At 40.4% G+C, this 21,330-nt stretch overlaps 1 protein-coding gene across 4 annotated transcripts in view; it reads left to right on the forward strand.

The window, feature by feature from the left end:
- Scn8a (sodium voltage-gated channel alpha subunit 8) overlaps positions 1-21,330 on the forward strand; it is a 116,152-nt gene that overhangs the window by 33,825 nt on the left and 60,997 nt on the right. For all 4 annotated transcript variants that reach the window (XM_090325960.1, XM_090325966.1, XM_090325952.1 and 1 more), the window contains exons 6-10: positions 7,306-7,527; positions 8,506-8,569; positions 10,138-10,279; positions 11,828-12,034; positions 13,074-13,367. In XM_090325960.1, coding sequence (XP_090182086.1) covers positions 7,306-7,527; positions 8,506-8,569; positions 10,138-10,279; positions 11,828-12,034; positions 13,074-13,367 — 929 coding nt within the window. The remainder of the gene's footprint in view (positions 1-7,305; positions 7,528-8,505; positions 8,570-10,137; positions 10,280-11,827; positions 12,035-13,073; positions 13,368-21,330) is intronic.

Raw genomic sequence — 21,330 nt, forward strand, 5'->3', positions numbered from 1 at the left:
TTTTGAATGTGGCAAAGTACAGCTGCCCAGTGTAGAGGATGGAACAAATGTTTTTAGACTTTATTCAGACTCATTTTGTTTCTTTTTAAGTTTTTGAGTTATTCATTTTGTTGCTTTTGTACTTCTTCTCTCATGTTAGTTCTTAGGGAAAGGTAACTGAATTTTAACTATGTTCTTAAGTAGAAAGCACTTAAGATTCACACTGCCCTATTGATCCATCTCATCTTTGGTCACACTTCATGTGAATCTGGCCTCAAGTAAATGAATCTATGGGCCCCAAGAATCTCCTTCAAATTATTCTGGATCTGACAAACCTTTAAGAACTACCATTGTGAGAATTGTATATGCAACAAAAAGTGTAAGAAGGTTCTTCTGTACTCCTGGGACTTGCCTGGGCCCTGGCCAGATTCAGGGAACTGGGAAGCTATTCTTTCCCCTTGGCTGAAGACTGCTTGAGACTGTTACTAAGGCCTGTTCTAATATTAATTTTGTAGAGAAATTAACTCAGTTTGCTTCAAACCACTTAACTTTCTCAATCTGAGCTATGAACCTGGGAAGGTGAATTAACTTATTTACAGTTTACAATCAGGATGCTGTTGGAAGACTTAGATCCTAATATGCATGGTTGATTTCTCTGAGCCTTAAGAAACTTTGTTCATTTGTTCAGTGGATCACTGGGCATTATGAAAGGTAATAAGAGGACCAGAGGTGCCTTTGGACATAGATAGGAATAGAGTACTGCAGCCACCCTTTCTCCAGCTTCTCAAATTCCTGAAACACCTGACCATTGTTCTGGTAGCTGACCATTTTGTACTGTAGATCCAGCTGTCTTTGGGGGATTTGTAGTAAATGTTTGAACTTCTGCTTAGACACATACCAAGCTAGTTAATATTGGAATTCTCTTCCAAGAGTTCTTGCTGTCCAATTAGCCCCCACGTGGCTTCTGTTGCACACTCTGTTGTGTAGGAGTCATTTGAAGGAGCATTCTGCTCTGTTTTGGATAATCGGTCTTCAGTCGGTATCTTTCTTGTTCTGGCATGTGCTATTGTGAGCCAATAGAAGCAAGACAACTTCCCTTCATAGCCAGAGCAGTGTCATTTTCAGTTCTTCCCAGCATTGAGGCAGAAATTCCACCATCACCCTCTTGTCCTTGCTGACCTTGTTTTTGGTAGGAGGAGTCTTTTTGCTTGGATATATTTACTGTTGTGCAGCCATTGCTGGTGAGACTGTAGAGCTGGAGCTTAGGGAGTGCAATGATGTTATAGAGCTGGAGCTTAGGGAGTGCAATGATGCTATCATCTCCATAAAGTGCTGTTGACAACAGCTGTCACATGGAAGAAGAGCTGAGACCAGGATCAAGTTCAGTGACATGTTTAATGCTCGTGTACTGTCATGTGCTGTCCTTTACTTGTACAATCTTATCTCCTCCTTGATGCCTTCTAATTTTCTTCTTGGTCTGAATGAGTATATTGGGTAGTAAACTTTGTACAGAGCAGTAGTTAATGTTATTTAGCAATTATTCTTGCTGAATTAAGATTTGTTTCTTTGGATCTCTATGAAATACAGGCAGTACAAGCAGCTGAATGCCATTTCTTTTTTTTCTTTCTTTTTATTTTTTGGTCATGGGACTTGAACTCTGGGTCTGGGCATTGTTCCTGAGCTTTTCAGCTCAAAGCTGCAGCCCTACCTCTTGAGCCACAGTGCCACTTCCGGTTTTCTGGTGGTTAATTGGAGATAGGAGTCTCATGGACTTTAGTGCTTGGGCTGGCTTTGAACTGCAATCCTCAGATCTCAGTATCCTGAGTAGGTGTGAGCCACTGCACCCAGCTTTTGAATACCATTTTTTAACTAAATTTGTACTTTTAAAGGTTTTGGTTTGTTTGTTTTGGTTTTGCTTTACTGATTTGAACTCAAGGCTTGTACTTGCCAGCACTGGCACCCTGCTGCTGAGCCATACCTCCAGTGCTTTTTGCACTAGTTATTCTCAGAGTCTCACTTTTGGCCTTGTCCTGTACCTATACCTAGGTCCTCCTGTCTTATACTTCCTTGTATAATTGGAATGATGGGTGTGTCAATTCCCTCTCCTCTCTCCACCCCCCCCCACCATACACACCTTCTTCTATTGAAATGGAGTGTTATGAACTTTGTTTTTGCCTGAACTATCCTTAAGTAGCTGAGATGACAGATGCATGCCATTGTAGCCAGCTATTGGTTGAGATAGAGTCTTGCAAACTTTACCCAGGCCTCAACTTCAGTCCTCACAATCTCAGCTTCCCAAGTAGCTAGAATTAGAGGGATCATCACCATGTCCAACTTTAAACTTCTTGAAAGCTAAACACATTTTCACCAGAAAGATGATGTAAGCCACAGACTTTGTAAAACTGAAGGAATTTTTTTTTTAACTTTCTGGTCTTGTGTGTCCAGATTTCTTCAGCAATGACATCTAACTTGTGGAAAAGAGATATGAAGCCCGCTGCTTATGAGCATTCAAGTCTATCTCTAAGAAATGATGAGGCCCATGACTAACCATGATACCTTAGTGGACCATCTCTGGGTGCAGTATAAGGGCATACGTGTATTTTAGGGAATCCAAAGGCTGGAATGGTCTTGGGCCTCTGGAAGCAAGTAGGAACAAAAATGCAGAGACAGAAAACCTTAGTACCAGGAAGTACTTTGTCTCTATCTCTCTTTTTCCTCTTCCTCTCTCTTTGAATACTAAATACCTTTACTTCACAGATACACTGTTTCTGCTGCTGAACCCACAGATTTATATATTACCAGTCCCACCATATAAAAAGATTACTCAGTTTTCTCTTGTCATATTCCACGTTCCTGTAGGGAAGGCTCTAAATTTAGGACAGGTGTCCACCCTGACATCTGTAGCCAGGAGAAGGTACCTGTACAAGGATGGATAAAGAGAGCTTACCCAGAAAGGAGTCAGATAATTGCACCTCCTGGCTTTATGTGGACTTAAAATCATTCAGAGTTCCCATTCGGAAAATGAGGTGAGACTCATGCTAAAATTATATGTTTTAAGAATTCTTATTTATTTAGAACAAAACCATTAGTTTATTTATTATAGCTTACAGCACTCTTCAATTCCGTTAAAATAATTATAACCATCTGGTATATAAAGGCTATAAAGAGGTGGCTATATAAATTCTTCATTAAAAAAAAAAAAGTCCAGAAGCATCAGGCCCTGATGGCTCATGCCTGTAATCCTAGCTAGTCAAGAGACTAAGATCTGAGGATCATAGTTCAAAGCCAGCTGGGCGGAAAAGTCCTTGAGACTCTCATCTCCCATTAACCACCAGAAAACTGTAAGTAGAGTTGTGGCTCAAAGTGTTAGAATGCTAGGCTTAAGTGGAAGAGCTCAGGAACTCAGTGTCTAGGCCCTGAGTTCAAGCCCCATGACCAAAAAGAAAAATGTCCAGGAAGCTGGGTATGGTGGCGCAAGCTTGTAGTCCTAGCTACTTGGAGGCTGAGATCTGAGAATCATAATTCAAAGCCAGCCTGGGAAGGAGAGTCTATGAGACTCTGATCTCCACTTAACTGCCAAAAAAGCTGAGGAGTGAAGCTGTGGTTCTAGTGGTAGAGCAGTAGCCTTCAGCAAAATAACTTAGGGACAGTATGCAGGCCCTGACTTCAGATCCCAGGAGTGACACCAAAACAAACAAACAAGTAAATAATAAATAAAACCATGGGGGGAAAAAACATCCAGGAAAAGAAATTTTGTAACCATTCTGCAGTGACCCATCTAAATATTCTTATAAAACCATTCTTTGAGTTTGAAAACAGTAGACCTTTATAGTTACATATATATATATATATATAGTTTATAGTTAATACTGAATTGTTGACCCAATAAAGATCTGCCCCACCTAGTCCAAATATAATAACGACTTTTGCTATTCTTACTGGGACATTTTGCTTCTTGATGGCTGCCTTCCAGTTTGTTCCTTCAGTGCCTTCTTACCTAGCTGTGTGGTTATAGGATAATTTTCCAGGCTCCTTACACTTAAAATATGATGTGAAGTCTCAACTGATAAATCTCAAACAAATAAACATCTCTGTCCTATTTTTAAAGACTTGTAGAGAAGATCTTTGCCTCCTCCTTCTCTGCTCACTGCCCAATAGTGCAGTTTATCCATATTCCATACCTGGGAAAATAGGACTCTTTAAAAGGTGACCTTAAATTTTCTAAGACACAATGGGTTGTAAATAATCACTAATCAGGAGTACAGTCTCTGCTTTCTGGTTATCCATCTAGTGCTCTGTGCATAACTCTGTGAGTTGAAAAAGAATCAGAGTAGAATATCCTGTCTCTGGAGCCCAGGCAAGCTCTTCCTAATCCCTTCAGTGCTACCATCTCCAGAGACCACTCTGCTAAACAAAAAACATTATTAACTGCCTTCTACCAACCGTTTACTGCTCTTTGGCTCAGATACAAAATTTGTTGGGCTTAACTTTGAAAATTTTAAAGTAGTGGCTCTTTTCTTTCTTTTTTTTTTTTTTTTTTTTTTTTTGTCCAGGCATGGGGCTTGAACTCAGGACCTGAGCATTGTCCTTGGATTTTCTCTAGGCTATAGCTCTACCACTTGAGCCACAGCCCACTTCCGGCTTTTCCTATGTATGTGGTACTGAGGAATCGAACCTATGTCTTGCTTGCATGCTAGGCATGCACTCTACCACTAAGCCAAACTCCCAGCCAATAGTAGCGGTTATTTTCAATATACAGCAGTACAAGAGCTATACCACTCATTAGATCACCATTATGTGAGGTTAGCTATGAGCACTGGCATTTCCCAGCCAGGTCTCTTTGAGGAGTAAAATATGGATACTAATGATAGCTGTCAAGTACTGAGTGCCAAGCATTGTAGTATATATGCTTTGTCTTCATTGTCTTTTTTTTTTTTTTTGCCAGTCCTGGGCTTGAGCTCAGGCCTGAGCACTATCCTTGGACTTTTCTCAAGGCTAGAGCTCTACCACTTGAGCCTCAGCACCACTTCCAGCTTTTTTCTATGTATGTGGTACCAAGGAATTGAACCCGGGTCTTCGTGCATGCTAGGCAAGCACTTTACCACTAGGCCAAACTCCCGGCCCCTATCTTCATTGTCTTGATTAAGCCTCACAACAATTTATAGATTAGAAAGTTTAGAGTTAGACAATAATGGTTAATATTTGAGTCATTTACTAAATGCTTCAGTTAATGTGTTATATGAATCTTGCTTAATCCTTGCATGTGCTATGAGATTCACCTATATATCCATTTTATTTATTGTTGTTGTTATTGTTGTTGTTGATGATGATGATGATGATTACTATTGTGAGTGCCTAGAATAGAACCCAAGGCTTTGTGTATGCTAGGCAAACACTACCATTGAGCTACTTAACCCATTTATTCTAGCCTTACTGAATCTCCATTTTAAAGATGAGTAAACGGAGAGATCCTGAGGTTAGTTGTATCATATAGTTAAGTTTAATGATGATCCACACAAGCACACCTTCAAGGTGAGATCAAGATTCCTTTGAATTTTATCCTCATATTCTTGCCTTCAGAAACTGTGCAGGGACTAGATCTTACCTGAGGCTTGTGTGTCAAAGCTCACTGCCTGTCTGCCTCTTGCTCATCCTGGGACTGTAGCCACCAGGAGTATCACTGTTTTGTGGGCTATGTAATAACCTAATATCAGGCATTCCAAGGAGAGCCTCATGTAGACTGATTTTGACCCAAACAGTATGTCTTACTGTTACCGATATTTTCTGTGATATCCAGAAAGCTATCTTCTTCAAGTGTAAATTTGAACCAGTGTTCTGTATTTAAAAAAACCTAAATTAAGGGACCTGGAGTTTGGCCTAGTGGTAGAGTGCTTGCCTTGCATGCACAAAGACCTGGGTTCAATTCCTCGGAACCACATACATAAAAAAAAGCTGGAAGTGGTGCTGTGGCTCAAGTGGTAGAGCTCTAGCCTTGAGAAAGCCCAAGGGTAGTGCTCAGGCCCTAAGCCCAAGCCCAGGACTGGCAAAAAACAAAAACAAAAAAACTAAGTCAAAAGGAACTGCAAATCTTTTTGGTTTTAAATCTAGGATAGAACAAAGGTCACTGTAGCAATCAGGGCATGTGTGTGGTACACAAAAAGTGTATTTTTAAATGGGAAGGCAAGCTATAAATACTGGGTTGAGAATAATTAGCATTTTCAATACATTGGCATTTTCATAGCTGGGAGTGGGGGAGTATAACTATACTTCCCTACTTCTTGTTGCCTTTTAAATGATCAAGTAGTTCCCTCTTCGGCCCGAAATCTCCTTAATCCTTGATTTTTCCATTTGTCTATTCAACAAATATTTACTGTAGGTTAGGCTTTATAGATAGAACTTTGAACAAGACAGGCATTAAGAATGGTTTACAGGAGCCGGGAGTTTGGCCTAGTGGTTAAAGTGCTTGCCTAGCATGCATGAAGGCCCGGGTTCAATACCTCAGTACCACATATAGAAAAAAAAAAAGCCGGAAGTGGTGCTGAGGCTCAAGTGGTAGAGCTCTAGCCTTGAGAAAGTCCAAGGACAGTGCTCAGGCCCTGAGCTCAAGCCCAGGACTGGCAAAAAAAAAAAAAAGAATGGTTTACATCTGTGAGAAGTTCTACAAAGGAAAGTATGAGGTGCTACTAAGATACTGACAATTAGTAAGGGAGGGAGAAGCCTTAGAAAGGCAAGGAAACCTTCTGGAGGAAATGGTATTTACTCCACAAAGTATTGGAAAGTTAAGGAGGAGTAGACAAGTAGGACAAGGGGGGAAGAAAGCATCCAAGCAGAGGGAACAACATGTGTGAAGGCCCTGAGGAGGGACAGAACTTGGTTCATTTTGAGGGCTAAAAAGTAGTCTGAACAGGAAAGTACATCATGGGAGAAAGGAACCACATGTTCATGAAGAAGCTTTCTTTTGCTTTTTGAGAAGTATCAAAGCCAGCCTCTGGACCAGAAAGTCTGTAAGACTCTTAACTCCAAGTAACCACTAGAAAATGTGAAGTGGAGCTGTGGCTCTGAGTGGTAGAACACCACCTTTGAGGGGAAAAAGCTCAGGTACAGCCCCCAAACCAACAACAACAGCAACAAAAAGTATCAGCTTAACAATGGACAGATAGAAACTGGTACTTCTACTGACCCATTGTTACCCTCATGGTGTAAGGTTGCAGAACCATGATTCAGGGGAGGTGCTGTGATTGAGACAGTGGCTGGGGCTAAGAGGGAGGCTGTGGGAGGTGAAGGGGACTTCCAGTGATTTTGGTTCTGGGGGCTCTATCTCCATAGGCTTGAAGACAATCGTGGGTGCCCTTATTCAGTCTGTGAAGAAGCTGTCAGATGTGATGATCCTGACAGTGTTCTGCCTGAGTGTTTTTGCCCTGATTGGACTGCAGCTGTTCATGGGGAACCTGCGAAACAAGTGTGTCGTGTGGCCTATAAACTTCAATGAGAGCTATCTTGAAAATGGCACCAAGGGCTTTGATTGGGAAGAATATATCAACAATAAAAGTAGGTGGCCCCTCCCCTGCAAGAGGAAAAGCCTGTCCCTAGTTTATGGAGTCAGAAGCAACCACTGGGCTTCAAATTAGATAGGCCTGTAATGGAATTGGAAAGACATTCTCTTTTCTTGAAGCAGAATTGTGTTCAGATGCCCTCAGACATCAGTGTTCTCTCATTTCTGCCTCTCCACAGTCACATAAATCCTTAGAGAAGAAAAAAAACCTAGATCACTTTCACATGCTTTAACATTTAAGCTTGGAAGTTTGATATAAATTCTTTCCCTTGTTGTGATACTTGAGCGTTTAAAAAATTTAGTTCGGAATATGCCTATGAAATCCAAGCTTGCTTAATACTAGTGAGACATACGTAATCTATCTAGTCTAAGAAGTCAGGCAGTCTCCAAAGTACCCAGTTGCTCCTGTCCATGTATTCTTAATAATTGTATTTAAGGAACTAAAGTCCTTGGCTTTTAATGAGGAAAAGTTGATGCACTGGTATTTCTATTAATTCATGTAAAAGTTAGCAATAGTACCATGCGTAACTCCTGAGAAATAAAGTCAGTTTCATGGCCATTAGAAAATACTGCAATGAAGATGTCAGAGATGCATGCCTTCTAATTAAAAATGATATGGTAACTAGAATATTTTGATGAAATTAAAGTATAAGGATAGAAGATTAAAGTTATCTAAAGGAATGAAGAACTCAGCAACTTTGATTCAAGTGCCAGAATCTGATGTAGAGATCGGAAGTTCTGGTGGAAGTCAAGTGCTAGTACAATGAACATTGCATCAAGGGCCTTAGGGTAGCACTTTTTGTGAGTGTCTATAATGGGAAGGAATTCTCATCAGCTTTCACTGCTGTTGGAAAGATTTATATGAGCTTAAATCAATAGCTGTTTCTGCTAGGATGAGTTAGGAACAGTGTAACTTTATTCTCTCACTCACTTAAATCTACCTATTCATTTCCTGCCTCTTCACACTCTTCTAGCAAATTTTTACACAGTTCCTGGCATGCTGGAACCTTTACTCTGTGGGAACAGTTCTGATGCTGGGTAAGTAGCTCACCTAATTTTCTTCTTCCTTAAAATAATGTGCCTATTATTAGTTGGGTCAAAATGGACAATATTTTCACATTTCTTTGTACTCATATAATAGACTTTGCAAATGGGTCTGACCTAATGCTTGACTCAGATTCAAAATTGACATTTTACTAATGGTGATTGTACCACCTAGAGTCTGAAGCTAAAATCAAAAATATAAAAGGATAAGGAAAAATATGTAATACTAAATAGCTTACAGATTTACACACTTGCTCCATTCCATCTTAGCATATAGAACAAGGTCATTTTCATGATGATAGTTGAGCATCCCATGACCCAGAAATGTGCTGGACCTGACAGCATGGGGGATAAAATAGATAACAACCTAAGATTTGAATGCTGGTTCTGCTACTTCTAGTTTTAAAACCTTTGCTAAGGCATTTAACCTTTCTGAGTCTCCGTTTCTTTCATTCATGAAATAGACTTAATAAACCAGGCCTTTTCTTCCTCACAGACCTTACTGCAAGGAGCCAGTTTTGAACACACATGAAAGTTCTTTGTAAATAGCTGTTGATTGCTCATTATGTAGACTATTTTGGTTCTCAAGACCAATATATTGGTTGTTATTCTAAGTATATTGTCATTATTTAAAGTATATTAGAACTGAATGCCCCAATAGTGGTACTGGGGCTTAAACTCAGAGTCTTGCACTTTCCAGACAGACACTCTATCCCTTGAGCCACAATTCCAGCCCAATCCATTTAAATTACATATTGAAGAAAGAAAGCAATTATCAGGTGGGTCTAAAAGCAGACGTGGTAATAACTTAAGGGGGTGCCAAAATCTCCAGCTTGTCACTGTTAGTGTCAAAAGAACAGAAATAACCAAGAAGAACTTTTGAGGTATTTGTCATTTGGGATAAAAGCTATAATGGATTCGATTGATTTGTAAATTGATATACATGGTTTTCATATTTTAACATTCATAAAATTATATAGCATATCTCTTTAAAATATGGCTTTGTAGATTTCAACTATCCAAAACTTTCAGTACCTGGGTTTTAGATAGAACATGGGTCTCTACTTTTTTTGTTTGTTTGTTTGGTTGTGGGGCTTGAACTCAGGGCCTGGGCACTATCCTTATATGCTTTTTTGCTCAAGGCTGGTGCTCTACCACTTTTAGCCACAGTTCTATTCGTGGTTTTTAGGTAATTAATTGGAGATAAGAATCTCATAGCCTTTCCTGCCGGAAGTGGCTTTGAACCATAATCCTCAGATCTCAGTGTCAGTTGAGACTAGGGATGAGCTAGGACTACAGGTATTAGCCACCAGCACCGAGCCCAGGACTCTGCATCTTTAAGGGATATGCCAAGTGATTCTGATTCTAGGCTCTCTGTAGAAATTGACTGGCTACATCCTACTTAATTCCTACTTCCTATCTGATTTATTGGCCTGCCTTATAGATGGCCATTTCCTATCTCCAAGATCATGGAGTAGGTAGATTTATGTTGTTTATGTTCTTCAAGAGAATGACTTGGTGAGATTATGTGGAAACCTCTGTATTTCCCTTTCTTTCTTCAGGCAATGCCCAGAGGGATACCAGTGTATGAAAGCAGGAAGGAACCCCAATTATGGTTATACAAGCTTTGACACTTTTAGCTGGGCCTTCCTGGCATTATTTCGCCTTATGACCCAGGATTATTGGGAAAATTTGTATCAATTGGTAAGAATCTATACTTTTTCTTTGGTGATAGAGTGTACAAGAAGCTATGTGTGGGTTGGGCACATCCTGTATGAGAGACTGTTGGTGAGGACCTTAATAAAGCAGGATCTGAGGAGTGGCTTAGTGAATGCACCCAATTCTCACTCTTTTCTCTTGAATACTCAGTCACATACAGAATTACTTACAGCCTTGCCAGACTCTACCTGTCCTGAAGATCTGCTGTTTCACCATCAGCAGCATTTATCCATAGGGAATCAGTTTAAAAAATAATAGACCTTTTTTGTACTTGGCACTATACTTGACATAAAGACCTTGAAGTCTAATGTATCAGCATTTTGAGGGTTGAAGCACATTTGGACTTGTTCAGGCAGGTTGTGCATGTACAAATATAGTCAATATCTTTCTGTTGGGCTGCATTGAAGACTGGCATAAACTTTTAATTTTGCTGGCTATTATGGGGCAAGTTAGTGTAGATTGCTAAAGCTCTTCCAGCTTAGAAATCCCATCACAGCAGCCGGGAGTTTGGCCTAGTGGTAGAATGCTTGCCTAGCATACACGAAGACCAGGTTTGATTCCTCGCTGTCACATACATAGAAAAGCCAGAAGTGGTGCTGTGGCTCAAGTGGTAGAGTATTAGCCTTGAGGAAAGCCCACTGTGCTCAAGCCCTGAGATCAAGCCCAGGACTGGCAAAAAGAAGGAAAGGAAGAAAGGAAGGAAGGAAGGAAGGAAGGAAGGAAGGAAGGAAGGAAGGAAGGAAAGAAAGAAGGAAAGAAATCCCATCACAATTCATAGTTTTCTACTTGACTCTGATATTTGGCAATATTTGTTTAGTTTGAGAATAAAAATGCTTCCCTTGCCTTAGCACATGAGGGAACCTCTAAGGAAAGCTTCTGTCCTTACTTTTCTGTCAGCCTGAAGTTCTCAAAGGTTAGACTCTTGCATATGAAACATTTAAATACTTTTCATTAAAAGAATAAAGATGAAAACTCCATAATTAGTGGTATTCACATAATCTAAAACCCACTTCTTCTGTGATGTTCATTTATTGTTTTAGTGAAAGAAACAGGAGTCTTTTTCCTTTTTTCCCCTTAAGTCATCTTATTGCAAAAGGCCACAAAGGGATATCACTTAAAATGGGGACTTTCTGACCTAATCCCAAAGATGAAATTTGTCTATTAATATCCTTGGAGGACCAGTAGATCAATGAGTTGTATATTCTTTTTCTTTGCACTCATTTTAGAACCAGCTGAAGATGAAATCAAATGTAATTCTTAAGCTCAAAACTTTTTTCATTTTTTTTAAAAAAGGCATTTTTCATGAAGAAGTAGGTAGGAGACATTTTTCCCCCTCAGTAGATGGGACATACCACTGCTGCTTAGTGTGAGTTAACGTAAGGAATTCCATTCACCCCTGGAGATGCTCAGTGTTCAGTAGTAAGCACTACCTATTCAGATTGTAAGTGTGCCTCTACAGAGGAACTAGGTCCGTGGGTGTTTCAACCTACCTAATTTGATACAAGCGACTTACTAAATGCGTTGTCTTTGTAGACCTTACGAGCAGCTGGAAAAACGTACATGATCTTCTTCGTCTTGGTCATCTTTGTGGGCTCCTTCTATCTGGTGAACTTGATCTTGGCTGTGGTGGCCATGGCTTATGAAGAACAGAATCAGGCAACACTAGAGGAGGCAGAACAAAAAGAGGCTGAGTTCAAAGCAATGTTGGAGCAACTTAAGAAGCAACAGGAAGAAGCACAGGTTTGTGATTCTTTGCAACAGGCTTTTCTCCCAGCCCAGGTGACTAAAGCGCCATCTAATTGCCCTTGTTAAGATTCAGTTCTGCAGTGTTCAGTTTATAGGACGACTAGGAAGGAAAAAGTGACCAATGTACTTTATATACTACTTCATCTTTTATTTGTTTGGTTATTTATTTTATTGTTGGGGACTAAACATGTGCTCTACCACTGAGCTATACTTCCAGCCCCAAGCATGGACTTTTTGTTGAGAAAAACATCTGAATCCCCGTAAGGGATTCTTTGTAGTCATATAGTATTATTTCTAATTAAAAAGATGATATAGAGAAAATATTAAAGTGGAGCTGAAAAATAAATGTGATTCCATTATTTTAACACAATCTTCTAATCTTTATCCATATATATATACATATATATATACATATATATGTATATATATATGCTTTTAACATTGTTGGCCTCAAAATACAGAATGTAGTCTCCTCCTCCTCTTCCCCCCCCTCCTCCTCTTCTTCTTCTTGTGCCAGTCTTGGGGCTTGAGCTTAGGGCCTGTCTCTGAGCTTGTTTTTATTCAAGGTTAGTTGATCACCATTTCCAGCTTTTTGTAGTTAATTGGAGATGAGAGTCTCATAGATTTTTCCTGCCTGGACTGGCTTTGAACCTCAATTCTCAGATATCAGCCTCCTGAGTAGCTAGGATTATAGGCATGAACCATTGACATCCAACTAGAATATAGTATCTTAGCTTACATTTCCAGAATTGTGCAGAAGATTTCTTTTGGTACTAAGAGGGCATCTAGGTTCTTACCTGAAATATCCAGAGGATACATCAAAGTGCTCACCACTGGTTCTGCTGTAATCACTTTGGGCTGTATGCAATTTCACCTTGAAAAGAGAGGCACCCTGCCTGACAACATCCTCCTTAGTCAGGGATTCCCTCCCTTTCTCTGTCTATGGAAAAGAAGTGGTCCTTAATAATTGGCTGTCTTGGGTGGCCTCTGGTAAAGCTTGTAACCTGCTTTGTTGCTATGGCCCCTTTCCTAGGCTGCTGCAATGGCCACATCTGCAGGCACCGTCTCAGAAGATGCCATTGAAGAAGAAGGTGAAGATGGTGTTGGCTCCCCACGGAGCTCTTCTGAAATTTCTAAGCTCAGTTCAAAGAGTGCCAAGGAAAGACGTAACAGAAGAAAGAAGAGAAAGCAAAAGGAGCTCTCTGAAGGGGAGGAGAAAGGAGATCCTGAGAAGGTGTTTAAGTCAGAGTCAGAAGATGGTATGAGAAAGAAGGGTTTTCGGCTGCCAGACAACAGAATTGGGAGGAAATTTTCCATCATGAATCAGGTAAACTCCTTGCAAGTAACCCTAAGGAATCGTGCCTTTCTTCATCTCACCTGATTTCATTTTCCCTGAGCTCAGCCTTCCTCTGTGCTCCACATTGCCACATTGCCCTCCTTCAGGAGGAAGCACTACACGCAGATTGGGAACTTTCTCTTCTCTAACCTTCCCCTCCCCTGCTGATGCACAAGGCAGCCCTAGCACACTATAAACATCTTAGGCAGCTTGTTTTTCACTAACATTTGTATCACACCAACAAGCCTGATGTGAGCTCTGCAACATCAGGAAGAAGTTTTTATCCTCTCAGCAGCCAAACCTCAGTCTCTGTTTAATACTTGCATGTAATTATAGGCAATGATAGGAGTTGTGAAACTTCAGAATATCTTATTTGAGCATGGCAAGGCCTGTAAATAATTATGCTAAATACTGTACTGATAAGTTTAGTATATCAAAGGCCTACAGTTTTATCCAACTTCAATAAATGAGGAAGCTAAGATAAGCAAAGTGGGGAGAATATACAGATAAACATTTAACATTCCATTTCTATAACTACCATCACATGATAGATCTCTTTGGATTTTAAAGATCACCACAGAAATTCAATTCTTAGGCCATTTAACCACCCATTTTATTTTATTTTATTATTTTGATGGTGGTGGTGGTTGTGGGGCTTGAACTCTGGGCCTGGGTGTTATCCCTGAGCTCCTCAGCTCAAGACTACCACCCTACCTCTTGAGGCCAGCGCCACTTCCAGTTTTCTGGTGGTTAACTGGGGATAAGAATCTCACAGATCTTAGTGCTCAGGCTGGCTTTTAACCACCATTCTCAGATCTCAGCCTCCTTAGTAGCTAGGATTACAGGCATGAGCCACCACGCCCAGCTTAACCACCCATTTTAAAAAATGCTGGAAAGGTATAGAATACTTTACAGTTATTCCAAATGGCATTGTACACAGTATCTTGTTTTTTTTCCTAGAGATAATTCATTTTACCTCTTATTTTCGTCTTTTACCTCAGTTTACTCTTTAACCAATTCTGTTCTTATTATCATAGCAAACTATTTCCCGTCCATTCCTTTCTTTTTATTCCTATAAACTTTTCTTAGTTTGTTTTTCTTTTCTACTGAAGTTATCCACTACAGTTTTGTTTTTTGTAGTCTTTCTCTCTCTCCTTTAAGTTTGTATGTTGTCAGTAGATTATCCCTGAAATGTGACTCATTATTATGTAGCAAGCATTTATGGAGTGACTACCATGTGTCAAGCACTATGGTAGGTCCTGGGCATTTTTTAGAGGGAGTTCAATATCACCCCTCTCCTGAGAAGCTTGCAATGCAGTACTGAAGATGTACTGAAGAACTATTCATGTAATAGCATCAACAATATCATTGCATAATTAAGATATTCTATACTAGGACTGTTTTGGAGAGTACAGATCTGTTCCAAACTTAGCTAAGATTTTTCTAGGGTAGATCAATTTCTGAATGAGGCTTAAAAAATAAACTGAAATTAATGATGTATGTATGTGTTGATGAACATCCCAAATTTGAATTATTAGACAATCAACTAAGGAAGATCTTCCAGACATTCCGATGGTTGGTGATTAAGATCGTGAGTCAATGGGTAGTAACTGGAACCATGAGAGTTGTTGAGTTACTCAAAGACTATTGTCAGGTTAAAGAACAGTCAACCACAGACATGACTTTGGTATTCATAGATGTAGGAGCTAGAGCTCTTAAAAGAAAACTGATAATCAAGTCACACTGGCTCACATTTGTAATCCTAGCAGGAATTAGAAATCAAGAGGATCGGGCTGGGAGTTTGGCCTAGTGGTTAAAGTGCTTGCCTAGCATGCGCTAAGACCCAGGTTCGATTCCTTGGTACCACATACATACAAAAAAGCTGGAAGTGGTGCTGAGGCTCAAGTGGTAGAGCTCTAGCCTTGAGAAAGTCCAAGGACAGTGCTCAGGCCCTGAGCTCAAGCCCAGGACTGGCAAAAAAAAAAAAAAAAAAAAGAAATCAAGAGGATCAAGATTCCAGGCAAAACTGGGCAAAAAAATCATGAGAAACCCCGTCCCACCCATCCCAAGTAATAACAAGTTGGATATGGTGATAGAAAAATTATGGCCTAGGCTAGGCTATAAACAAGACCCCTTATCCCCCCCCTCAAAAAAAAGTATCAGGGTTAAAGGGGTAGAGAGCTCTGAGCCCAGCTAAGCAAGCACAGAGCCCTGAGTTGAAGCTGGTAATTCCAGAAAAGAAAATATTGATAGCTCAGTGCAGTTAAGAAAATGGTTAGGGTCCTGGTGGTTCATGCCTGTAATTTTTTTTTCTATTCCTGGGGCTTGAACTCAGGGCTTGGTCACTGTCCCTGAGCTTCTTTTTGCTCAAGGCTAGCACTCTACCATTTTGAGCCACAGAACCATTTCTGGCTTTTTCTGTTTATGTGGTACTGAGGAATCAAACCCAGGATTTCATGAATGCTAGGCAAGCACTCTACCACTAAGCTACAAGAGGCTCAGAACTGAGGATTCAAAGTCAATCTGGGCAGGAAAAATCCATGAGACCCTCATCTGCAGTAAACCAGCTAAAAACTGGAAGTGGAGCTGTGGTTCAAGGGGTAGAGTGCCAGCATTGAACACAATAGCTAAGGGATGGTGCGCAGGTCCTGAATTCAAGCCCCAGTACTAGCACAAAAAAAGAAGAGGAGGAGGGGCCGGGAGTTTGGCCTAGTGGTAGAGTGCTTGCCTAGCATGCACGAAGACCTGGGTTCGATTCCTCGCCACCACATACATGGAAAAAAGCTGAAGTGGTGTTGTGGTTCAAGGGTAGAGCTCTGACCTTGAGAAAAGTCCAAGGATAGTGCTCAGGCCTGAGTTCAAGCCCCACAACTGGCAAAAAAAAAAAAAAAAAAAAGTGGAGGAAGAAGAACAGAAAGAGGAAGGAATTCCCCTAAACAGATTCTATTTGCAAATAAAGTCCTAATTCTTTAGTATAGAGTTCATAACAGTTCCCTCCTTTTCCTTCCCCCCTTCCAATAAGGACACATGACACACCTTACCTTTTCAGTCTCTAGTCCCTGGTCCCCATTAAGTACTGGGTATATAAACCAGAATAAACTACCAGCTGCTTATAATCTGTGATGTTTGTTTTTTACTCTCTGTATTTTCCTCCTGACATGCTCTTAAGATGTCATATTTTCCCAGCACTTATTATCCATGTCACAGTTATTCCTCTCATTGCTCTTTTCAGAAACCTTTCCTGACCCCCTCCCTAATTGGAAATTATGTACCTCTTTGTGAACTCAGAATGCTGAACTTACTAGGCAGGTGTTCTACTGCTTAAGCACTTTTTTGCACTGGTTATTTTGAGATGGGGAATCACACTTTTCCCAGATCAACTCTTGAACCTCTATTTTATACTTCTTGATGTAGCTAGGATAACAGGTACATTTCACCACTCTCTTCTTCTATTGAGATAGAGTCTTTCAGACTTTCTGCCCAGCTAGCCTGGAGCCACTATCCTCCTGAACTTAGCCTCCCACATATGACAGATATGCTGAGGATTTAGAAGGGATCTGGGCTGGCCTTGAATCACAACCCTCCTGATCTCAGCCTTCTGAGCAGTTAATATTATAGATGTATACCAGTATACCCAGCATATGTACCTCTCTGTTCCTTTCCATTGTTTGTGTACTCTGTGTACATATAGACTTAACATTTATAACCTTTCCTCTCTTAAAATCTTTGCACATAGCCATCATTCAGTTATTGTTGGACTTTGGGAATTCTGATTCAACTACTTCTAGGACTGCGTTATGTTCTGGAACCATCTCTGTCTCACCTTCATATCACCTTTCTCCTAGTTCCACTTCTTTTGGGGGAAAGTGTTGATTGCAGCTTTATTGTAATCCTGTCCTTGTCTGGAGAGCCATCACTGAGCTCCTTAAGGAATACATTAGTGATGGTAGCACTAGCTATTGAATAGTCTCTGATTAATCCATAAGCTTTAGCACAGAGTTGCATTGATTTCTCTCTAGCTCAAAAAATAAAACTGGGTTTTGGAGATGTCCTCCTTTGCATACAGATGTTCAGTTGCTGTAATTTCTCCATTTGAAGATTCCTAGAGGCCGTGTTTGACTGCCAAGATTTGCTTAGATGTCCCAGGACTCTCCTCCAGTTTCTCAGATTTTATTTGGAAGAATGAATTGGGAAAGTAGAGCCTAGAGATAGGATCTCACTTTTTTCTTAAACACATACCAGGACCTCTAGCCTATTTTACACTTTTCAGGATATCTGGGAAACAGGTATTTGCCAGGTAAGAGAAATTTACTAACTGATTCAAGGTTATTTAGCTAGTAGGGACATAGAACTAAAATTCAAATGTGTCAGTTTCCTTTATATCTCACCTTCTAAGTCTAAATATCTCCTATCCATTTTTTTTTTTTTTTTTGCCAGTCCTGGGCTTGAGCTCAGGGCTTGAGCACTGTCCTTGGACTTTCTCAAGGCTAGCACTCTACCACTTGAGCCTCAGCACCACTTCCAGCTTTTTGCTATGTATGTGGGGTACCGAGGAATCGAACCCGGGTCTTCATGCATGCTAGGCAAGCACTCTACCGCTAGGCCAAACTCCCGGCCCCCATTTCTATTTTTAGAGCACAGACTGTTTCATGAGTATTACGTTGAAACTTGTATTTTTTTTCAAATTCTAATTACTGTAGCTATAGAGCAATTTTTTGATCTTAGGGTGCTTTATATCTTTAAAAATCACTGATGACTCCAAAGAAATTTATTTTTATTTTTATTTTGTTTTGCTTTGCTTTGTTGTTGTTGAATTGTTGTTGTTCATTTTCTGAGGTAGCTCCAGGCTGAGGCTCAAGATCTTACTACCTGTAACTCACAAATGCTGGGATTACAGACTTAACCCACCATGACGCCCAAAGAGCTTTTTTTTTTTTTTTTTTTTTTTTTTTTTTTTTTGCCAGTCCTGGGCTTGAGCTCGGGCCTGAGCACTGTCCTTGGACTTTCTCAAGGCTAGAGCTCTACCACTTGAACCTCAGCACCATTTCTGGCTTTTTTCTATGTATGTGGTACTGAGGAATCGAACCCAGGTCTTTGTGCATGCTAGGCAAGCACTCTACCACTAGGCCAAACACCCGGCCCCCCAAAGAGCTTTTTAAAAAATGTACTTCTGCAGGCAGCCTCCAGTGGCTCATACCTAGCTACTAGGAAGACTGAGATCTAAGGGTCAACATTCAAAGCCAACCCAGGCAGGAAACTCTGTAAGACTCCTATCTCCAATAAACTCTCAAAAAGCTGGACATAGAGCTGTGACTTAGCCTTGAGAAAAAATAAAAAAGCTCAGAGATAGTCTCCAGGCCTTGAGTTCAAGGTATGGCACCCAGAAATGGCACCTTAAAAAAGGTGGGGAGGGGGGCGCGGCTGGGAGTTTGGCCTAGTGGTAGAGTGCTTGCCTAGCATACACGAAGACCTGGGTTTAATTCCTCAATACCACATACAGAGAAAAGCCAGAAGTGGTGCTGTGGCTCTAGTGGTAGAGCGCTAGCCTTGAGGAAAGTCCAAGAACAGTGCTCAGGCCCTGAGTTCAAGCCCCAAGACTGGCAAAAAAAAAAAAAAAAAACATGAAGTGACTCATGTCTGTAATCCTAGCTACTCAAAACACTGAGATTTGAGGATCAAGGTTCAAAGCCAGCCCAGGAAAGAAAGTCTATGAGACTGCAATCTCCAGTTAACCACCAAAAAGTCAGAGGTGAAGCTGTGGTTCAAATGGTAGAACACTAACGTTGAGCAAAAAAGCTGAAAGACAGCCCTCAGGCCCTGAGTTCAAGTCCTAAGACTAGCACAAAAAAAATTTTACTTGCTAATTTAGTTTAAAATGATGATATAGCATCACAAAGATTGGCATTGTATTTCTTACAAAAAGTAATCTTTATAAAGCAAAGTATTGCGAAAAGTGTTGACACAAAAAAATTTTAAAAAACACATAAATAAGTAAAATTTGTTCTAAAAAATTTTTCTTTTAAAGAAAAGTTAGGGGCTGGGAGCATGGTCTAGGGGTAGAGTGCTTGCCTAGCTTGTACAAAGCCCTGGATTTGATTTCTTGGTGCCACATACTCAGAAAAAGCCAGAAGTGGTGCCATCGCTCAAGTGGCAGAGCACTAGCCTTGAAAAAGCCCAAGGACAGTGCCCAGGCCCTGAATTCAGCCCCACAACACTCTCATTCTCTCTCTCTCTCTCTCTCTCTCTCTCTCTCTCTCTCTCTCTCTCTCTCTCTCTCTCTCACACACACACACACACACACACACACACACACATACACACACACACACACACACACACACACACTTACACATAGAGTCAGATACGTCTTAGTAACCCTGCAAGCAGGAAGTTAGAAACACCCTAACAATTTCTACTAGATAGGTATAGAACCTCTTTAAGAGTATGTCATTCAAGGCTGGGAGTTTGGCCTAGTGGTAGGGTGCTTGCCTGGCATGCACAAAGCCCTCAGTATGTTCCTCAGTACCACATACACAGAAAAAGCCAGAAGTGGTACTGTGGTTCAAGTGGTAGAATACTGTCCTTGAGAAAGCTCAGGGACAGTGCCCAGTCCCTAAGTTCAAGCCCTAGGACTGGCCAAAAAAAAAAAGAAATTATAATAAGAGTATATCATTCAAGCTTGGTGAGGTGGCTCACACCTGTAATCCTAGCCACTCAGGAGGCTGAGATCTGAGGATCAAGGTTCAAAGCCAGCCCAGGCACAAAAGGACCTAAGACTCTTATCTCTAATTCACCTCTAGAAAATGGGAAGTGGGGCTTGGCTCATGGGTAGGGCAGTAGCCTTGAGCTGAAGAGTTCAGGAACAGTGCCTAGGCCAAGTTCAAGCCTCATGACCCACCAAAAAAAAAAAAAAAAAAGAGTGTATCCTTCAACATGGAACTCAGTGTAAAAGGGGTAACAATGTTTTAATAACCTTTTCACATTTTAGATGGACCTCCTTGATGCCATTCCAAACTCAACAGTGGCACATTTCTGTTAGTTAAGATGCAGAATCTGAAACTATATCATTTAATTTTACACTCTGCTCTAGTAAAATCCTTCATTCTATTTTCACCTTAGATCTTTAACTTGTGGATTATTTGTAACATCATGCATTGAACACTTGGGTAATTTTTGTTCACTTGAGTTAGGTACATCTTCCAGTATTGCCATATTTCTCACCACCAGTCTTAAAGGAAAAGTCTTTAACTATTTGTTTGCTTGTGAGAGAATGAGAGTAACTGAGGTAAACATCTCAATATTATCATGGAATAATTTTTTTTTGGTTGGTCATGGAGTTTGAATTCTGGACCTCTTGGATAGTGGGATTACAGTGATGTTCCAGCAAGGCCAGATTCTATCTGTATATGTAATTAATAGAAGGGTTACATTCTATTCACCAGATAGAAGGTACATTACTTCACAAACATTGATATGCCTTCTCATGTTTTTGTCCTCATTTCCCTCCCCCCACCCCCTCCCCTCATCTTGTTTTCCCCCCTTCTCTATCCTATTTCAAATAAATAAATAAACATATATACAATATACCAGATAACAAGGTAAGATATTGTAACAATATGAGAATACCAAGAGACAACAAAAGAGATGAGAAATAACAGTTCATTAAGAACAACAATCACACATTTCTATCTGTATATCTTAAGACACTATCTTCTAGCCAGCCACTTTTTTTTTTTTTTTTGCCAGTGCTGGGCCTTGAACTTTGGGCCTGGGTGTTGTCCCTGAGCTCCTTTTTGCTCAAGTTTGTTCAAGCTAGTATTCTACCACTTGAGCCACAACTCTACTTCTGGCTTTTTCTGTGATTAATTGAAGATAAGAGTCTCACAGGCTTGATGCTGGTGGCTCATGCCTATAATCCTAGATACTTGGGGGGTTGAGATCTAAGGATCCCAGT

The sequence above is a fragment of the Megascapheus bottae genome, chromosome 2 (genome assembly GCF_031878675.1).
Source record: "Megascapheus bottae isolate mThoBot1 chromosome 2, mThoBot2.hap1, whole genome shotgun sequence".
Taxonomy (NCBI): domain Eukaryota; kingdom Metazoa; phylum Chordata; class Mammalia; order Rodentia; family Geomyidae; genus Megascapheus; species Megascapheus bottae.